At 43.4% G+C, this 21,679-nt stretch overlaps 1 protein-coding gene across 3 annotated transcripts in view; it reads left to right on the top strand.

Annotated features, from left to right (window-relative positions):
* dok6 (docking protein 6) overlaps positions 1-21,679 on the top strand; it is a 54,406-nt gene that overhangs the window by 19,931 nt on the left and 12,796 nt on the right. For all 3 annotated transcript variants that reach the window (XM_023794520.2, XM_023794522.2, XM_023794523.2), the window contains exons 3-4: positions 13,662-13,776; positions 21,081-21,200. In XM_023794520.2, coding sequence (XP_023650288.1) covers positions 13,662-13,776; positions 21,081-21,200 — 235 coding nt within the window. The remainder of the gene's footprint in view (positions 1-13,661; positions 13,777-21,080; positions 21,201-21,679) is intronic.

The following is a 21,679-nucleotide window of genomic DNA, read 5'->3' on the forward strand; positions in this document are numbered from 1 at the left end:
CACCCTTGGCTTTGTGCTTGTGAGGAATGCACCTACCTACGGTGGCCGAGAGAGCTCAACACGCTGCAACTTCAAGAAAACACATGCAAACATAAAAAAAACACAACAAATTAAGAAAACGTCTCCATCAGTTTCACAACACAGGCGCTGCAAACACACGAACGCGCAGCAAACACAAAAAACGCGCTGCAAAAACAAAAAAATGTGCTGCAAACACAAAAAACGTGGTGCAAATACAAAAAACGTGCTGCAAACACAAAAAACGCGGTGCAAATACAAAAAACGTGCTGCAAACACAAAAAACGCGGTGCAAATACAAAAAACGTGCTGCAAACACAAAAAACGCGGTGCAAACACAAAAAACGCGGTGCAAATACAAAAAACGTGCTGCAAACACAAAAAACGCGGTGCAAATACAAAAAACGTGCTGCAAACACAAAAAAAGCGCTGCAAATAGCAGGCACCACAACGGAAATGTTTCGGGGGGACCTCAAAAAGTGACGAACCCATCTGGGAGCTGATTATTTGTTCATATTACCTCTGGGCACAGTCTGGCATGACACCAGTGGCCTGTACTACGAAGCGAGGTTACTGGCTTATCGGGGTAACTTGTCGGATTTAAGGTAGTCTGGGCAAAATGTAAGTGAACGAATATGAAGTCCATTTAAACTGTGGTACCTTAAATCCGACAAGTTACCCCGATAAGCCAGTAACCCCACTTCGTAGTACAGGCCACCGGTCCTCACCTGCAGGTTTAGGGGCATTCTCCACGACAAAACTAACATTTCGCCCACATGAGCTACAAAATTTGTGCAAAGTTGGCCGCTGAAAGCCACAGAATGGACAATACATTTTGATCTGAAAAAACAAAATAAATAAATAAATAAAAATAACAATGTTACCGATTTTAGCATGCTTTATTTGTATTCCGTTGTTCATTATTATTAAGGGGTCTGAATAAATTGTAAAATATATTTTTTTCCATCAATCTATAATGAATTTTGACCTGATTTTAACCATTAATGAAGCACTGCAGAATTTTGTCATTTATTTGCATATATATTTATTTAGATATTTATTGGCAATTAAATTAATAACGTTCCACAGTTAAGTGTGTGATTCGTCAGATTAGTCTAATAATATCCAAAAGACCAATGAATCGTATGATCAGGTTGTTAAAAAAAAAAAACACCTTTTAGTTCACGCACAACACCTCTACTCTGACCAAAAGCCACTGAACAAATAATCAGCTCCCAGATGGGTTCGTCACTTTTTGAGGTCCCCCTGAAACATTTCCGTTGTGGTGCCTGCTATTTGCAGCGCTTTTTTTGTGTTTGCAGCACGTTTTTTGTATTTGCACCGCGTTTTTTGTGTTTGCAGCACGTTTTTTGTATTTGCACCGCGTTTTTTGTGTTTGCAGCACATTTTTTGTATTTGCACCGCGTTTTTTGTGTTTGCAGCACGTTTTTTGTATTTGCACCGCGTTTTTTGTGTTTGCAGCACGTTTTTTGTGTTTGCAGCACGTTTTTTGTGTTTGCTGCGCGTTCGTGTGTTTGCAGCGCCTGTGTTGTGAAACTGATGGAGACGTTTTCTTAATTTGTTGTGTTTTTTTTATGTTTGCATGTGTTTTCTTGAAGTTGCAGCGCGTTGAGCTCTCTCGGCCACCGTACCTACCTTAATGTATTGCAGTCTCTTCACGTTAGCACTGTCTTGTGCATTTTCAACTACATGAATGCGCTCCCAGCTGCACACCCTCTGGTCAGCTTCTACATGATTCTAGCAGACTTATATGCTTAAGATTCTTAATGCAAAGAAATTAGAGTACCATCAGTCTTTTAGGATGCTTAAGTAAGTTTGGTCTTATAGAGGGAGATGTAGATTCTACTGCTCATCCTAGTAGGATCAGAAAAAAACAGTTATATTCTCCATCTGCACAAAACATTCAAACAATGCATTAGTTCATGGATAATTCCTTTAAGGTGAACCAAAAATCAAGATCGCAAATTCTTTAAACGTTGATTGTAGGGTGTTGTTTCTCTGTGGACCCCAATGAATGGTGGTTCCTGTCAAATGCCTATTAACACATTCCGTTCATATAGTGGGACAAGTGAGCCCATATTATTAATCTGTTACACTGTAATAAAGACAACTATCTGTAATTATGTACTTTGTCATTTTATTAGCATTTTAATGGCCTATTGTGTAAAATGAAAGCCCCAAATATCAGACTTACCCCAAGGATAAAACAATGAAATCAATAATTATGGATATGTCCTAGATAGCTGACAAAGAAAGACTGAGATTCCAGGATTTAGCTGAAGCGCCATGCTGGCACGATTAGGTATACGACGTACGACTGGCCGGCATCCTTACCAGGGTGTTCCCCGGCTGTGTGCCCTGTGATAGCATCTTTACTGGGGTGTTCCCTAGCTGTATACCCTGTGATAGACTGGCATCCTTACGGGGGTGTTCCCCGGCTGTGTGCCCTGTGATAGCATCTTTACTGGGGTGTTCCCTAGCTGTATACCCTGTGATAGACTGGCATCCTTACCAGGGTGTTCCCCGGCCGTGTGCCCTGTGATAGACTGCCAACCTTACCGGGGTGTTTCCTGGCCCAGTGCCCTGTGATAGATTGGCATCCTTACCAGGGGGTGCCCTGGCAATTTTCCCTGTGATAGACTGACATCCTTACCCTAGCTGTATGCCCTATGGTATGCCCAAGGTAACCTTGACCAGGATAAGCAGCTGGAAAATGGATGGATGAAGGCCAGGTGAAGGCATTCATTAATTCATTTAGTGACACATGTGTTTCCGCTTTCTGCAGAGGTCTTTGTAGCAGCTCTGATTTATATGTTTGGATGCCAGGCCAGTTCTTTAAGCTGCATTTATTTCTAATACATAATTTCCATCATGACCGTATAAATATGCAATTTCCTCCTAATAACTATGCCATTTTTTTTCTGTCTCCATCCACTCACACCATTTTTCACATCAAGAGCAGGCTGGATTTTGGGACAGTGATACACATCGAGAACATTTTGGTCCATGCAGAAACGAGGTTACTACTAATATACGCTGTATTAAAGAACAGAATAACGATAGACCATGATGAGTTTAATGTCTTTCGTCCTCCATTATATTGTATTGGGAGCCATTTAATTGGGCTGAATTTATTAATGGTGGTGAGGCTTGGGTTTATGTTTCTGTGCTGTTTACAGGATTTCAGGGTTTCTTTTACATTTTTTATTAATTTAGCAGACTCTAGAATGATGTCCAGTGCGACATACAAGTCAGGCCAATGACACAGTTCAAACACACGTGCAGTCAAGGCAGTCAAGGAGTCCACTAGACATAAGAGCAGCTAGCCTCAGCTTCCAATGAATGCCCAGTTACAAATGTAAGCAACACTGGAGCAAAAGCCACACAACAACTTCTAACAAAGCAAGAACCTCATAAGATAACTATTCAACCAGCAGAAAGTGCAACACTAAGAGCATGCTGGAAACATGGAATGGTATCAGGCTAGTAGAGGTATTCTCTTGAGATACACTACAGTATATATTTGGGTATTTCATCTTGGGATTGATAGAATATCTGCCTGTATGATTAGTTTGTTAAAAGCAGTAAACAGACATACACTGTTCCATACTTTTGCTTCAATCAATGGATTGTTTTGCATAATTATCTCTTTGGGTGATGTTGGAACAACCTCTGGCCTGCTGTAAGATAAGGTCCAGTCGCTTATACCACTGACCACTGAGATTCCGAGACATTTTAAAATAGTTTTCCCTTAATTTTTATTCTTAACAGCTGGCCATTGAAATGTGGCGAGGCTTCAGGCAGTGCCCACTGACGTGCTGAAAGGGCCTCCGCGCCCCAGCTTCCCCTCGCTCGTAGACAACCTGCCATATCTTAAGTTCTTATAGTGTGCAATTGTGTGTGTGTATGTGTGTGCGCCCTGTGATGGACTGGCATCTCATCCAGAATACTTCTTTTACTTGGTGTCCTGTGCTTCTGGTGTGTATGGAATAGGTCTTCATGCTCAACTATGCACTGGTGTATGTTTCTTTTTCTGATAATTTAAATAATAATAATAATAATAATAATAATAATAATAATAATATGTTCTACGGTATAAATCGAACCGATATATATTCTCCAATCATATAAGATCGAAAAAATAATTCTTTCGGTACCAAATTTCGATACCCAAACATTAAATCTCAGCATCTGTGAGCTAATAAGCATGCAGCATACTTGTATAGAGATCTAAAGTCGCTGGTAATTGGCTGTTTAACGTAATGTTTCACGAACACGTCATATAGGCCGGAGGAAAAACATACGCCCAGAGACACACCTGGTTTTTGTTGTCTTTGTTTGTCACGTAGTGTAAAAAAATGAATAAGAAATAGTGTGGCTCCGCAGGGTTCCAGGCTGCGATCATTTTCGGAGACAGTGCGACTACATTTTATAAGTAGGAGCACCAGTGCGACTTGAAAATATGCCCCCTATATAGCGGCATGACCACATCGTCGTATATCACGTGAAACACCCGGAGAGAGTGAGAACTAGTGTGTATTTGTACGCATGCGTGTGTGTGTGTGTGTGTCAGTGAGGTTATCGGAACTCGAAAGGCACTACTTTGGAGGAGCTTACAGTGTCGGATTACTTGGTGACCACAAGCACTGGCGCTAACATGGAAGTAACACGGAAAAGCAGAAAAAGTAGATTGTATTATTCGATAAGACTGAATACCTTTTGCCTGCGTCTCCAGCCGGCGCCGGTGTTCTGTCATAAAATACTACCTATCAAGCCTTTCTGCGCATGTGCAGTTCCACCGTCTTGGGATTAGGGTTAGGTTTTAGGTTTTAGGGGTTAGGGTTAAGGTAAGGGTCTGATGGGTTTTGGGGGGTTAGGGTTAGCGTAAGAGTTAGGGTTAGGGTTAGGGCTATGGATTTAGCACTACGGTAGCATTTTTCGACAAGGCAGCATATATCGACAGAACACCGCATACGGAGTGCAGTTTTCCACTGAGTTCATTGCAGTCCCGATCCAGTAACCTACCGGCCAATCCTTAAGTAGCATCTGTTGCATGTAATCTAGCTGCAAGCACGTTAATACAAGGATACGTACACATACGGAGTGTTGACACGGTGGAAGTGGCAGAGCAACATCCGATGAATGCAGTAGGCAGGGCTTTAAGGTGTCACACATTGACCTGAGAAACACGTTGCGTCTCTAACAGATGTAATCTTACTTCATACTTCTGATGAAACTTGAGATCCCTGGTGATATATAAATAAAAGGCGACGTCCCGTTATGATCGCGATCGATCACCCCAATAACTAAACCAATAACTGACAAACCGACTTGTTCAAATAAAAGATGAGTGCTGTAATGTTTAATGCATTCTTCTTGTTGTTGAAATTGATTTACAGACATAATCGTATTTTAAAAAGTATTGTCCAGGAACCGGTATTGAAATCAAGGTATCATTCTGGTACTGGTACCGAAAAATTTCGAACGATGCCCAGCCCTAGCTGTGTGAATATATTATAGAAATAAAGATGATGGCACCGATCCATACTTAATTAGACAGATTGGGTATCGGCCATATGTGATTGATCCACGTCCAATACTTCTTTAGTTTTCGGCAGTCTGGAAAAAGCTAATATTTCCTAAATCAATTTGTACAATTAATCGCACGTCAGTCCTTTCCCGTTTTACACAAGTGGCCAAAATTACGGAAACGATTTCAATCATTAGAGATCGCAGTACTTTATTCCAGTTACTCCAGTTACTTATTCAACTGTCCAGTGTATATTTGTAAACATTCTTTGATTGTTGTTAAAGATTACCGATAGGTGATAACACAATTTTGGCCACTAATATAGATGTATTTTCATGACATTCAAGCTGAACGCTAACACCGATCCACTCAGTATGGGAAGCCGTTTAACATTAAATAAGTAGGCAGTATAGTAATTTTAGTTATCTGCATTGTAATTCTTACTAGTACAAACTGGCATTTTATATATCTCTAATTAAGTTCTTACCAGTACAAATAGGCATTTGTACTTCTGTAATTCAGTTCTTGTTAGAAGGAATAATGTCACTTTCCTCATTCATCTTTATTGAGGTTTTCATATGAGTGGGCAGCAGTTCCATTTTACAGTAGATATCTTAAATGCGAATTCTAGATATCTGAAGTTACATTCATTCTAGTAACAATTCTCTTTTTAGATGTCTTTGAATTATTTCTAGTCACAATGTCTATTTTAGATATCCTAAATGCAAATTGGTTTAATAATAATTATCAATCCCTGTGGGGAAATTCTCTTTATGCCTCCCCCAACTTGCTCTTTGTAGACAAAAGTAAGCTGGCCATGAATGGCAGCCACCCTTTGCGGCGTCCAGGGAGCTGGGGGTTAGGGTTATGGTGAGGGTTCGAACTAGTGACCTTTTGATCACAGGTACACAGGCTTAGCCCACTGAGCCACGTGCTACCCCCTCTATGTATCTGAACTGTAATTGTAGATTATCAAAACTACATTAGTACTAGTAAGAACTCAGTTTTAGATATCTCGAATGCCCAGTTGTGATAATAAGAATTTAGTTGTTAATATCTAAAGTTAAAACGGCTTGCCACTCAGTCGGTGTGGGTGCAGTGACGTCCGCCTGCTGTGATGTCATGTGCATGACCTTTGCAGTAGGAGCAGCATAAGAACATCAGATAAGAGGGTAAGGAAAAGTGACTTGTATGCTTCCAAAGCAAACTAACAAACATGTCTGCAATCTAGAAGTATTTTACGCTTGAAATAACTAACACAGCAAGTAGCACAGCGATTTGGCAATCTTTGTATAAGCAAAGTTTTGAGAGGTGGAAGTGGCATTTAGTAAAACATCCCACAAAACAAAGTGCATGCAATTATGAGACATAACACGAGTAATATGAAAAAAGCAGTGGATGATTTGGGAGTCGTTAGCTTGGGCTGTTTCATGCACTTGCTAATACACTTCCTTGTGATCCCAGCCCCTTTTGTAAGTGACATTATTGCCAGTGGGAGAAAAACTGTGCTGCATTTTAAGCATTCGCTACTTGCATATATTCGCTTGGAAGATATTGAAACTGAACTGCAATAGAAGAGTACATTATCTATGTTTCTAGTAGCCTAATTAACAAAGCTTTTTTGGCATACACATTTTTTTTTTCCATTCGTATTTATTAGTTAAAAAAAAAGCTCTGGTATCGAGTTGGTACTCATATCAGCCGATACGCTCTGCTTAGGTATCAGGATCATGTCAACATTGAAAAAGTGGGATCGGTGCACCTTTCATAGTTTGCATGATGTTGCAGAAGATTTCTGTCAAAGTGTAAGTATAGATAGTGTGATTGTGATTTTCATGCTATATACATCATATACATTACTACACCCTGCAGTATATATCTTTTTCATGGTGTTATTTTTCAACTTGGGGTTGGTGCTGTTGTAAGTTCAGGAGATCAGATACACTTCGTTTTCTGGATGGCGATTTAACATTCAGTATATGAAATTATACAAAAATTTGAACTGCTTCTTTGAATTTAATTCTGTTGATTCACTGGATAATTTTTGATATCAGCAACCACTGGCCTTTCCAGAACTTTCTAAATAGCTGACAATATAAACAGAATACACTTGCATTAGGATGGCTATTTGTTCTGAGCATATAAACATCATTCTGCTAAATATTATACTGTGTTTGTTTTTATAAATCATCAGCTCACATCCAGTTTCCCCCCTGCCTATTTTGTTGTTTTGCTGCCTGAACCCCAGCAGAATGTTTCTTCTGAGAACCTTATGAATGGTCACCTGAGGAGGCCAATATCGAAGACGGCACGGAGCAGCCATGTCCGCTTTGCAGAGCCTCTCACCCTTTCCCCTGTGCTTTTGCCTTGTGGTGCAGCAGTTCTATTTAAGGTGTTTTTTTATTGAAAAACCTTCACTCAGAAGTGGAGTAAGATGAGGCCACAGGACTGCTGCTTCATGCAGACCTGTTCCATGTTTAACAGGCTCCTTTGGGAGGCTTCACATTTCACACATGAGGTCATCTCCAGTATCCTCCTTCAAGTCTTCAGTCCTCGGTAAAGATTTGAAGTAGGACTAAAAATGTCTACAAAAAAACAATTAAACTTTTGTTCATTTTTAACAAATGCAGACATTCTCTTTTAGGTTCTAAAGGAACTATATGTACAAATAGGCTCATGTAAATTTTACTTACACGAAAAGGTTCTGAGGGCAGAATGAAAAATGATTGGTTCAGAGAGAGAGAACCAATCAGATTGTAGACGAGGTAGATCCAAGCAACTAGAGGAGGTGGGAGCGAGACATCTGATTGTTGATCCCGCCTCCTCTACAAACTGATTGGTTGTCTCTCTGAACCAATAATTTTTCATTCTGCCCTCAGAACATTTTTGTGTAAGAGAAATTCTCATAAGCTGTAAGTAGGCGTGAATAGGCTTTCTTGTTTTATGGAAATTATACTTTATTACAATTATCATACATTATAAAATTTTATTTTGATTTCTGAAAATCAATGTATGTGGAATGGTAAATTTTACTGTAATTGTCAGAATTGTGCAGGAATGATATGTATAGTCATTACAGAGTCATGTCACAGTGTAATATATCGAGCTCATTGGGCTTAAATAGTGGCGCAGTAAAATTATGAAGCATAAAATTATATGAATAATGAACTGATTATATTAAAAAGCAGAAGTAAGTGAAACATAAATTAATGGAAATGATGTTCGCAAAAGAGGTCTGTGAGAATGTTGTGAACTCTATCGTCAATGAAAAGCCCATTAATCATGTTAATGCCCTGCAAACCCAGCGTTAATGGCACAAAAACCTCAAAGCAGGAACTTTTAAAACTTGAACTTTACAATATCGCTCTAACTGGGAACTCATTGTGCAGACTGACCTTTTTAAGTTCTTGCAGATTTTTACTGTACTACGCACAAACAGTGATATTTCACTGCAGCTTCCCCTGGGTTTAGTATTCAGACACCGCTTTCTGTTTCTCCAACTGACACCAGAGGAAGCTTAGCTAAGCCTGATCCTTGTGCTGCCTCATCCTTATTGGTCAGCTCTGGAGATTAATGCAGTCATTCCACATCCTTTTTGGATAGCCATAGAGATTAATGACATCGTCTCTCATTCCCACACACAGTAGGTAAAGAAGGTTTCTTCAGTGACGTGCACATGAGTCTACTTAGCGGAAAAGGCTGTCGAGCAAATCACTATCTGTACAGACACTCTGATTTATTAGCCAGCCAGCTGATTGTTAGGTTAGTCCTGCATCGAGGATGTGAAACCTTGCGTCAAAATGTCTCATGAAAATTTTATGGGATGTTTAATATCACTGTGGAAGGATTTAACATCTGTTTTTGGGCATTCATGTAAAGTTTGGTGACACTAATCTGTCCCTCTGAATAAAAACCATTTGATCAAACTCCGGGCTTTGGGATGCGGAGGATCGGCTGAATGATCCACAACTAATCCCCCCCCCCCCCACATGAAAACGACCATTCAGCCTTTGCGACACAAAGATAATGTTTCTGTGAGTAAAACGTCCTACTTGGTGAATAAATACACATCACGCAGGGTGAGGTATTCATCCACATTCTTCCACATGAGGTGTCATGGATCATTGCCCGGATCGGACTCTGGCACTGGTTCTAGTTGGCATGCTGTGGGCCAGTTCTCGAGTCCACAGGCCTCGGGCGGTCTGGGATTGGTCTGACCTGCTGACCCCTATTCTGTGAGGCCATTTTCTTTTTTACGGGATGGACATCAATTAAGCTATACTTTATGCTTGGGTGCTGCCAGAACTGCTCCAGTTCAGTGGCTGTGTTCTCAGAAGCTCCTGCTGCCAAAGCCGTGCCCATTACCAGAGCAGCAGTCTCATTCAGTCACCATGTGCTGCCCCGGGTGAGGAACAAACCCCATCCAGCCCCCTCCCCACCACAATGCCATGATCAAAGTCTGACCGCTGGTGTGGTAGAAGAGGCCCCCGGTACAGCCGCTGAAAGTGACTGTTTGTCAGGGAGCATTTGTTTGTGCATTCATGGAACCCTCACAAAAGGCCGCCATTGACATAATCATTAGGTGAAATCCGAGAGACGGGATCGAGGCCGTCACCGCATCAGGTTCCTGCTGACGGTGTGATATTGCATCCCCACCGCGGAGTTTGGCACGGGGGACAGTCATTCTGCTATTTGATCATCTCTGCAGGGTTGGATTTACTTCCAATATGCAAAAATGGCATGTTCTTTATCTTCACATTCTCTTAATTTACTAAATTATGCATTTTTAAAAATATTTAAATAATCCTGCAGATAGATAGGGTTTAAGCCAGCTGTTACATTTACATGCACGTTGCAGTGGTGCATTGTCTCTAAACCCAGTTTATCTGTGACTGTTTTAAGAATTAAGTGTTTTCAGAACAATAAGAAGTGTTCAGCCTTAACACATAATGTTCACTGGCAAAGTGAAGCCTGCACTTTGGGCTTTTTAGCCTAGTGTTCTTAGCTCAGGTGTGTTTTGATAGCATTTGCAAAATTAATGCTGTACCTAAGACCGGTGGATCGTATTCAGTCGTGGGGATCCAGGCTGTGCAGGGCATGACAAAGTGCTCCCCCCAGACTGTTACTTACAACAGCCAGTAAGGATTGACAGCAAAGGGGCCTGCTTGGAACATTTCCAGAAACCACACTACAATTTTAGCATAAATTAATTGCAACAACCTTAATTACAACAAAAGCATGTGTTTTACAGCAATATGACACAAAGCTGAAGCTGGGTTTGCAGATAGCTTTGTGTGCTGGTGGCTTTCTGTGCTCTCCTAGGCTGTGAGGGGGTTTGGATCCCATCCCAAGCAGCACTGGGCACACCTTGGAAGCGATGCCAGTCACAGTACTGCAGGACACACACACACACATATAGCAGGCACTGATTAGCCTATCTGCAGATTGCAGGAGGCAGACTGTGTGGAGATGCAAACTGCATGCATACAGAGTAGAGGCAGGATTTAAACCCAAACCTGGTGGTGTAAAGCAGCACTGTGACCCACTAACCATACATGTGCATTTTTAAATAAATTGCAATGGGTTACTGAGTGCTGTAGTACTGTCTGGGAAGGTACCTGAAATGAGTGCAGCCTATGGGGGCTTTATGAGCAGGTACCTGAAATGATTGCAACCTATAAGGGCATTGTGAGCAGGTACCTGAAATGACTACAGCCCATGAGGGCATTGTGAGCAGGTACCTGAAATAACTGCAGTCCATGAGGGCATTGTGAGAAAGTAACTACAGCTCCTAGCGGGACCTGAGCTATTGGCTATTGTGTAGGTGTTTGTTATGTCTGCACTGCTGGCTATTCCTTTGGCGCAGTGTTTTTTATGTCACCAGACTGATGTAGCTCCAGTAAACACCTGAGCTGTCTGTGTCTGAGCAGACAGATGATGTGTAAAGCTGTTTGAAGCACCAGCTCCTGGGCTTATAGCTACAGGTGCAGTTTTCAGATCCTCTGTGATGCTTTACTTCACTTTCAGGTTTTATTACAAGAACATATAAATAGTCAACTCTAGTACCGGGCGATAAAACGATCTCAATTTTTTAACGATAAAAAATGAGGACAATCTTGATGATATACACAGGCTATAAAACTCGATCAACCAAGTTTGCTCCATTTTAGAGAATGCGCTGAGATAGACAACTCCATGGCATATCGATCTTAGGTTTACTGAACGCCAGCACAACAGCCAATCACCGACGACGTTGTAATTTTGCCCATCCTCCCTTAAAGAAGCAATGGGTGCGTTCGACTTGGGCTTAGGTCTGTCTGCAGCTGACGTGACGTGGAGCGAGATCTGCCGGCTGCTGCAGTGGTGGAGTATGAACTGACTGCAGCCAAGTCGGACAACTTCTACGCCTCACAGTGTGCGAGACCTGACTGCAATGGCAGCACTGCCAGAAGGGTGTAGATAAATCTATACAAATATCACCTGCAAGCACATTACTTCTTTTACAATAACAAACTCCTGATCCAAACTGTTAACAGTGAAAAAAATAAACTATTGTGTATAGTGGCTCTGTGTAAAAAGATAGCTGCCAGGAAAAAGATCAAATGCATGTATTTCAAGGATTCAAAGTTTTTATTGTCATGTACAGAGTACAATGCAATTCTTACTTGAATGCCTTCTTCACAAATTGGACGATTAAACAAATAAATCAGCGCAACATTACAGTAGCTAACAATAAATAAACCACTAACTTACGTTACTGTTAGAGCATTTATGTAATTTATTTAAACTTTATTTTACCAGGTAAATGAACTGAAAACCAGTTCTCACTGCTTTACGTGCTTTTCGGGAGAAATAGCAGATAACGCATCGGAACTTCCAACGTCATGCGTGTATCTATACTCTTCAGCCAATAAGGACAAAGTTGTGTCGTCACGGAGGCGGTTCCAGTTTGTGCAGCTGAGAGGTGCTGCTTGATCTGTTTGTACCTGTTTCTACCTCAGAATTTAAAAAAGTTTTTAAGAGACCAAGAATAGAGGCAGATACTTGTTGCAGTCAGTTCTGTTCTGCTTTATTTTATGTTTGTCCTTTAACATATTTGCAATATTATACACTTGCACTTTGTTACATTATTATATGGTTTTGTTCATTTGTTTCTTTGAATACTTGAAAATCAATAACCTTTTATAATTTTAAGGGAATTTTGTATGTAAACAGTAAAATTTGTTGGAAAATAAATATTTGTTTGCTAATATTGTTTATTTCAATGTATTCATTCTATTTTTCAGAATAGGATTATTTTTATTATTATTTTGATTATTACATTATTACATGGAACAGCATTGTGAAACTATAATATTGATAATTATCGATATCGGTCAATACGGAAAAAATATTGTGATATTTTTTTTTGCCATAACGCCAAGCTCTAGTCAACTCTAACCATATACTATCATATGCAAATACAATTTAACATAACAGTGGTTTATCAGAATGTTGAGCTTGTTTTGGTTTTGGGATATACACTTCTTACAGAAGAGGAATGTAACCATATTAATACTTATTCATATTAAACTGGACTGTGTTCGAAGCACTGTAGAGAAAGGTATTATTATCTTTCAGACACATCATGCTATGTGTATAGAGTCTCCACCCTGGTAAACTTGAAAGACATGGTGCAAGTATCAAAGCTGTGCTGCTCATTATTCACTTATTTACTGAGCAGAGGATTGATTGCCTTTGCTCCTTTATGTAAATAAATCTTTAATTAATTAGGGTTGTGGTGGGAGCCTCACTGCAGAGGAAGGATGTATTTACTCTGCACTGGCTCTCAATGGCAGCACTGCATGCTAATGGCTTCTGCCAGCACAGACTTAACTCACACTCATGCACATACAGTAGGGATAGATTTTATTTGACGAACTGGGGGGAAATAAGGCCTTGTTGTAAAATGTGGATTCTCAGTCGCTTTCATGCCCTCTTCGCATTGACCAGTATCAGAGGAGTGAATAGGCCAGGACTGTATTTGATACATGTTGCCATCTCTGTGATACATCAGCTCAGCCGTAACAGTGTCTTCACCCTCATTTTACAGATAACGGAGCTGCACAGCATCAAGAACATCATCCGACTGCCCCGGGAGACAAAGAAACATGCAGTGGCGATCATCTTCAATGACGGCACGGTCAAGACGTTCGCCTGTGAGTCCGGTAAGCAGCCTCTGCTGAGGGAGGTGTGTCTCCAAGGAAAACAGATGGAGGACGAGGGTTATGGGGTATCGGAGGGTCAGGCTGTGCTTGTCTTCATACGGCCGTCCATCCGTCATGCTGAACGCCAAGGCACTGGGTCACAGCGTGGCCCGGTCTGGTCGCTCCTTCATCCGGCGAACTTGCTTGTGAATTCCAGGCACCTGTCCAAAAATGACTCCTGTGTGATGTGATGGAGGTGAGCCCTGAATACTGCCAAAGGCATGGGACACAACAGCTGTATCAGACGGCAGAGACAGAGAGGCACCGGGTGTCTGTTTCTGGATCTGAATGAGGGTGTTTGGTTTTAGGTGTTGCTCTCCAGGAATCACCACCTAGATATGTTTTAGGCTAAAGCCAATATGCCCTGGGACACCAAATGGGTGACAGCCTTAGGCATTTGTCTAATTTTTAAATAAGATGTGTCCAGAGGTTCATGGCATGGGAATGAATAATGTATGGGGGGCGGGGTAGAATATTACAGAAAATTCTGTCTCCTGTAATATTACTACAAAAAGAAGTGCATGCTTGTTTGGAAAAGTGAAAGTAGGCTGCAGAAATAACGTACAATCAGTGTTTGTAATGTTGATCGTGCCTGGATGAAGACAGGTGTGTCTGAAAACGCGTTTATGAGGGTGCATCTTAAAATAGCCTCTGCAATGTCTCCTCTTCGGTACGATGTGGAGGGTGACGTCTTATGGCTTTCGCCAGTGACTATCTATAGATGCTTTTACACAGTGAGATATTGAGCCAAGCATGTATTTTAGTGTCAAGATTTAGCCTCTGTCATAATTCTGCTTAATCCTTAATTCCATTGTTACATTTCTGGGCCTGCAGTTGCAGTGCAATAATGTTATATTTTTATTTAATTTTCACTTGGACTCGGATATTGGTGCATGATATGAAAGAGTTGTCTCAGGTTGACACAATATAGAGTATTTGATACAGGGTCCGGGAAAAGCCGCCATACACAGCACAGTGATTTATGACACCTTGACTGAGTGTTTTTCTTATTATTCGTCACTATAAACCCGTTCACTTGCTGTGAAGCCTCACGCCCAGTGCTTCCAGAACTTGGTCCCTGTGTGCTTATATCCTGACCTCCTACCTCCTACCTGTAGTGTTAGTCCAGTTTCATGAGCTGACTGTCAGACACAGCCAAGGTCAGGGTTCTCAGCCTTAAAAAGCGAATATTTCTCCAAAGTTACTCGATGTTCAACTTGGCATTGGACACCTCAGGGCTGTTCTGATGATTTGAATATGAGTCTTTGGTAATAAAAACCTCATTCTCTTGTGTTTTCACTTGTTAAACTTATACTCTTCTCTGTTATTACAGAGTAGAAGCATATACATAGGCGATATTGCAAACACAGCGAGGGGGTGTAATATGTACCAGTTCAGTAGGTGCCAGTACTGATGTGCATGCGAGCTGAGGGCCTGTTGTGTGGGTCCTGCGTACGTCTAGGACCAGGTGATATAGAGGTGTGGAAACATTGACCTAACCATGCGTTTGACGATGGAGTTCCCTGCTTAAGCCTTGTGGTAAATTTCAGAAGATGGGGAAAGTTGCTTCTCCTGCATGGCAAGTGCCCCCCTGCTTGTCTGGCCCCCGCTGCTGGCATCGTTGCAGACCTGCAGCCATCCGGATCTGCAGACATATGGAGCTCCCTTCGCTCGGATGTCCCCCACACGCGCCGGCCGGACCTTTGGCATGGAGCTCCCCTCCAGAGGGAAGCCGTGTCGAGCTCACTATGTGCCAGTGCACTCTGGGAGTGTACACTGCTGAACTGTGACTGAATATCTGTGTGAGTGCGATATTCCACATTTCTGTGTGTGTGTGTGTGTGTGTGTGAGAGAGAGAGAGAGATGGATGTTCCATCAAACTGCATGTGTGTGAGATGTTACACCATACTGAGTGCGTATGATGTTCCACCTTCCTTAGAATGTGTGTAAGATATTCCATATTACTGAGTATGTGTGTGTATAAGATGTTCCACCCGACCGAGTGTGTGTGTGTGAGATGTTCTACCCTAAAGAGTGTGTGTGTACGATGTTCCACCCTACTCAGTGGGATCAGTCTGGCTGTGATAGTGGCTCCTTTTGCATCCAGCTTGGCATAGCCTGTATCGTTCCCATCTTCACCTGGACGGGAAGTGTTTACAATATCCCCGTCCGGCAGAGCCCTGTGTCCTCGGGCCACCCTGCCATGTTGCTAAAGTGATTGTTTATCCAATTTTCCACTCAGTTGGTCGGTGAGAGTGAGAGGTCAGAATGACACAAAGGTCATATTTTCCGCTGCTACATTTTGTGGCTTCTGCCTCGGCAGCAGGTGCCAAACGCCACTGTTTACAGGGAACAGCCGACACACACGGAGCAGAAGCACTGGGGATGAGTATTCTTAAAAGGCACAATACTGCAACATCTCTTACAGCTGAGTGCGTAGGGGACAGAAGGTGTTAGCAGGTTTGTACAGCATTAACGTCATGGCTCTGAGGGAGGCTTTTAGGAGTCAGGTCGATTAAAATAAAGACAAATAAATCAATCAGGGGAACAATTAGCTTCCGCTTCTAAGTGCCAGCATCAATATTGCTTACACTGTACATGTCAAAATGAAACCGTTCATTCCTTAAGTAAGGCTGAGGAATATCAGTTAACTTTCCATGTCGTTGCACCTTTAATTCTGACATTTTTTAAAAAACTCTTCTGTGACAGATGCTTTAATCCAAAGTGTCTTGGTGTGTAGAAGTAAAACACTGACGAGGCTGTCAAACCAAGCAACTGCATGCATCATTACACCCTACAGAGCTCTCCTAAAACTCTATAACATTCATCACACTTATATACTAGGCCAATCAAACAAAATACAGACCTTTAAATTTGTGTTTGATATGAAATCGGCTGATATGAAATTTATACAAATTGATACAAATTTGTGTGCTTGGGCATCGCTGCTGAGGTTGTGGGAGATGTGGTAAATGGAGACATGGCCACAATGTGCGATGTGCTGTGAGGACAGAGGAGCACCCAAAAATTCCTCCCTACAGGAGTCAAAATATCTTACAATCCTGCAGCGTCTTGCATTCCTAACTTTGCTAGTGTCATTGGGAGGATCTGTTTGCTGGAGTGTAATTATTGTTCTAGGAAAAGTGAATAGGGAAAAGGGAGTTAATTCTGTCTAGCATAGCAGAGTGCCTTTTAGACATAGGGTGGCCATTTCTTGGTTTATTTTCTACATTTCATAACCTGTATACAGAGAAAAGGGAGGGGAGGCACGGGCATATGAATGGACATAACTCTGGGCTCAGCTGGGGGTTTTATGAAAAATCAGGTGTGCCTGTAGGCGATGAGAAGGCAACCTTTAGGCCATGGGATCTCTCCACACGAAGCAGTGACCAAAAGCAGGTCATGGTGGCTTCGTCAGAGGAACACAGAGCTAGTGGGCTGGATAATGGGGTTAATGGAAGGTTAGTGAAAGATCGATAGACAAGTGTGGAGAAAAGATAAAAGGTCAAGGCTGGACTAAGAGAGAATGAGCTTTTTTAGACTGATGAAAGAGAGATGAGTGAATGGGAGGGGGAGAAGGACAGGGTGAGGCAGCAGAGTGTAGGGTGCGACCCTCCCCACCGGCGGGGGCCAACTGTGGCATGGAGAGGTCAGATGCATGCAGTACCGGGGAGGAAGTGGCAGCCTGACCATCTTCACGGCTGAATGCTGAGATTCCTAAGAAGAGTCGACTGTGAGCTGGTAACTGGGAGGTAATGAAGAGGTTTATCTGGGAAAAGTACAGCCAAGACTACCTGGGGCTTGACACAGTGACAGGAAGCTTATCAGGCACAGGACAGCCGGTGGGTGATATTTGAGAATGGGGAGGGTGGGATACAGTCTCCATGCCGATGGAGTAAACAAATGCAAGCCCCTACCGAGCCGAGGGGATAACGTGTGGGTGATGGCCAGGAAGTGAAGAACAAGGCAGGGATGGGATGAGCTGGAGTTTAGCCACACCTCCACCGCACGGCAGCTCCAGAATCCTGCAGAGATGGAGGTCTGCAGCAGTGCTGAGTCCTGCGTCCCGCTCGCTGGACACGTGTATGGCGTGATACGGGATGGGATGTGTGAGCAAAAGGCCCTGAAAGCGGGGACTGGCTCATTGCCTCACGGCGTCGTCTGCAGTGAGTCCCAGGCTTCTCCCTCCTTTGCCTCTGTGGGTCCTGGGGTCCTGCATACAGCTTTCCAGGAGGATCAGAAAGGAAGCTGTGCTGGTTGTCACCGTGGCCTGTGATTCCCCCCATGCTCTGCGGCACAAACAGACAGCTTCACCTCGTATATATATTCCAAACGCCTCTGGATTATTCTATTAACTAGCGGCTCCAGCTAAACTGTAGCTCTGATTAGATGCTGATGGTTCGATCTGCGTTCATTATACCTAAATTAGGCCCTTAATCGAAGGGGCGTCCCAAGGGAGCAGCAGTAGGTGGGATTGCATCCTCTGGCTGTCATTAGCGGGGCTGGAGGCATATGCTGTTAGGGTGGTGCTGTCCTTAGGGTGGCTGTGATGCAGGCCGCCTTGGGAAAAGCCGGCAGTCTGTGCAGTGAAACCACGCATGTTAATTTCTCAGTCTCCTTAAGCTGATTGATGAAAACCTGAAGACAGCTTCCCTGCTCTGTGTTCCGTATGGATGAGGATGCCTTTCCATTTGTTTCCTCTTCTGTCTTTCCTACTGATAGCGAGAGCTGGATTTTCCAGAGACGCATAAATCTGAGCACACCACCGCCTTTCCTTCACGATCGCTGTGCTCATCGTCATAGTTACGGGTTATTTGAGCATGAGCTGCAAACTTTTGAAATTCAGATAACAGGTGAATAATAAGCGCGTGGCCTGTCCCTAATCATACTAATTATTATTCATAATTAAAAAGCAGAGTCCTGGCCTTGGCTGGGCCTTGGAGAGGTGTGTGTAAGTGAAAGGACCCACAGAGATACAGGAAGACCCCTGCAGGAGCGTGTGCTCCCACTGCACCCGGCCAAATGAATCTTCGCAGACGCCTTGCTGTGCTTGTTCCAAGGCTACGAGGATGTGCATAATGGACGCCAGTGCCACTGTGTCAGGCTGAAACGAGGCCGTGTTCCTTTGAGAAATAACATCCAGCTTCAAGAGGTCTGCAGAGCTCATCCAAAGGAAGTATTTTATGAAGTAAAAACTATCAGGCAAAGTATGCAAATGCAAAAGGTTCCACATAGCTACCTCTCCTCCTTAGTGGGACAAACAGATGTTTTCCTACAGATTTCCATAAGCATTTTATTGTACATTCTCATGGGAAACACCTTCAGGGCAGAGAGATGGCATGGAGGCCACATGAGGAGGCCTTGTATGAGGGGCTCCGTTTGACGTGTAGAGCCCGAACCAGCTGATGGATACGGGCTGTCTTTTATAGCACACTGTTTCTGAATTTCTCATAGTATCGTAATATCACTGCCCCTGTGTGTTCAAAGCTTTGCCATTGGCTGAAATTCCTCCATGACTTTTTATGACGCACAGGAGCTCCTTGCATTAGCAGTATGATTGACCTCTCACCTTTAACTCTTAGGTACTGTGTGATACACATGATCTGCAGGGACCCCAAGACTGGGTTGAGAACAAGTGCTGATTATTTCCATAAGTTGAATCTGTACTGCCCATTATTCTATGGTAATTTTATTTGACATTTTTCTTTAGCCATCAGGTTCAGTGTAATCTTTCCGGTGGAATAAAAAGAGGAAATTGTTCCACTGTTTTTAAATGGTAACACAAAGGAATTATAGAAAGAGTTTCATTCTTCTTTTTAAAAAAAAATGCTGTATGGCTAAAAACTTAAACCTCGATGGAATTAATAGAACAATGACCCAAGGCATATATGATAACAGAATGTAATGTTGAGTTTCGAATTCTATTATATTTTGGGTTTTATGATAACAGCCATTATGAATTCCTACTTGCCATTCATTATTCTTTTTTAAATAAACCATGTAATATATTTTTTTATTTTATATTGAGTGACAGCAAATCATTCACATTTCTTCTAATTGTGTTTTAATTGCCTGTCACTCCAGTTATTATATTAACTGTCCCTCAGTGACTTTGCTGGGGAAACACTAACTGTTTGTGATATGTCCCTGACATCTATGAGCACAGCACATAATGGTGCACTAGTCACCTCTGTATGAACTTAGTCATCTTTTTCCACTCACACGTCAAGGGGTCAGAGGTCATTGTGCTCCTTGTGCTCAATGCTCAGTGGGCTGTGTTTCTATGTGCTCTCTGGGTCGGGATCCCTGACCGTGGTGTGGTGTGCTCTTTAGCTCAGGATCCCTGACCCACCTGCTCTCTGTCTCTGTGTGGTATGCTCTCTGGGTCAGGATCCCAGACCCGCCCGCTCTCTGTCTCTGTGTGGTATGCTCTCTGGGTCGGGATCCCTGACCCGCCCGCTCTCTGTCTCTGTGTGGTGTGCTCTCTGGGTCGGGATCCCTGACCCGCCCGCTCTCTGTCTCTGTGTGGTGTGCTCTTTAGCTCAGGATCCCTGACCCACCTGCTCTCTGTCTCTGTGTGGTATGCTCTCTGGGTCAGGATCTCAGACCCGCCCGCTCTCTGTCTCTGTGTGGTATGCTCTCTGGGTCGGGATCCCTGACCCGCCCGCTCTCTGTCTCTGTGTGGTGTGCTCTCTGGGTCGGGATCCCTGACCCGCCCGCTCTCTGTCTCTGTGTGGTGTGCTCTCTGGGTCGGGATCCCTGACCCGCCCGCTCTCTGTCTCTGTGTGGTGTGCTCTCTGGGTCGGGATCCCTGACCCGCCCGCTCTCTGTCTCTGTGTGGTGTGCTCTCTGGGTCGGGATCCCTGAACCGCCCGCTCTCTGTCTCTGTGTGGTATGCTCTCTGGGTCGGGATCCCAGACCCACCCGCTATCTGTCTCTGTGTGGTGTGCTCTCTGGGTCGGGATCCCTGAACCGCCCGCTCTCTGTCTCTGTGTGGTATGCTCTCTGGGTCGGTATCCCTGACCCGCCCGCTCTCTGTCTCTGTTTGGTATGCTCTCTGGATCAGGATCCCAGACCCGCCCGCTCTCTGTCTCTGTGTGGTATGCTCTCTGGGTCAGGATCCCTGACCCGCCCACTCTCTGTCTCTGTGTGGTGTGCTCTCTGGGTCGGGATCCCTGACCCTCCCTTTCTCCATGTCTGTGCGATCTGATGTCCGTTGTCGGGAACCCTGACCCTCCTCTCTGTTTCCTTCTCTGTGTTTTTAGAGCTGGAGGCTGAGGAGTGGTTGAAACTTCTCTGCGTCGAGTGCCTGAGCTCCCGGCTCAATGACATCAGCCTGGGCGAGCCGGACCTGCTGGCAGCCGGCGTGCAGAGGGAGCAGAGCGGTTAGTGTTCGGTCATGTGACCACCCCCTGGTCATGTGATGATGAACAGCCTATAAAATGTGCTGTCAGGATACAGCCGCTCACGCATTATAGATCATGTGCCAAAGGTGCGTCAGAGTTTCCGATGAGTGGCACAGAGCTTCTCCACATTTTCATGTAATGAAGCTTGTCAGGGAGACGGACGCGACCGCAGCATTTAAAGGGGCTGAAACAAGCAGAGCTGCGTCACACTGAGGCAGAAATCTGCAGCCGCGCCTTTGCTCAGAACATTAATATTGCAGTTTGGGGAGGAAATGGCTTAAGAAATGAAAATCAATAGCAGCTCCACTGGTGCCAGCTCCAAGGTCACTCTCTGGAGGATGCGTGAGGCGCTTTGTGGGCGTCCTCACTGCTCATACTTTTTATTTTTATACATTTTGCTATTTTATTTTGGACTCCATTAACAGCCACATTTGTGGCTTCTGTTGCTGACCTGAAAT

Source organism: Paramormyrops kingsleyae, chromosome 15 (genome assembly GCF_048594095.1).
Source record: "Paramormyrops kingsleyae isolate MSU_618 chromosome 15, PKINGS_0.4, whole genome shotgun sequence".
Classification (NCBI taxonomy): Eukaryota; Metazoa; Chordata; class Actinopteri; order Osteoglossiformes; family Mormyridae; genus Paramormyrops; species Paramormyrops kingsleyae.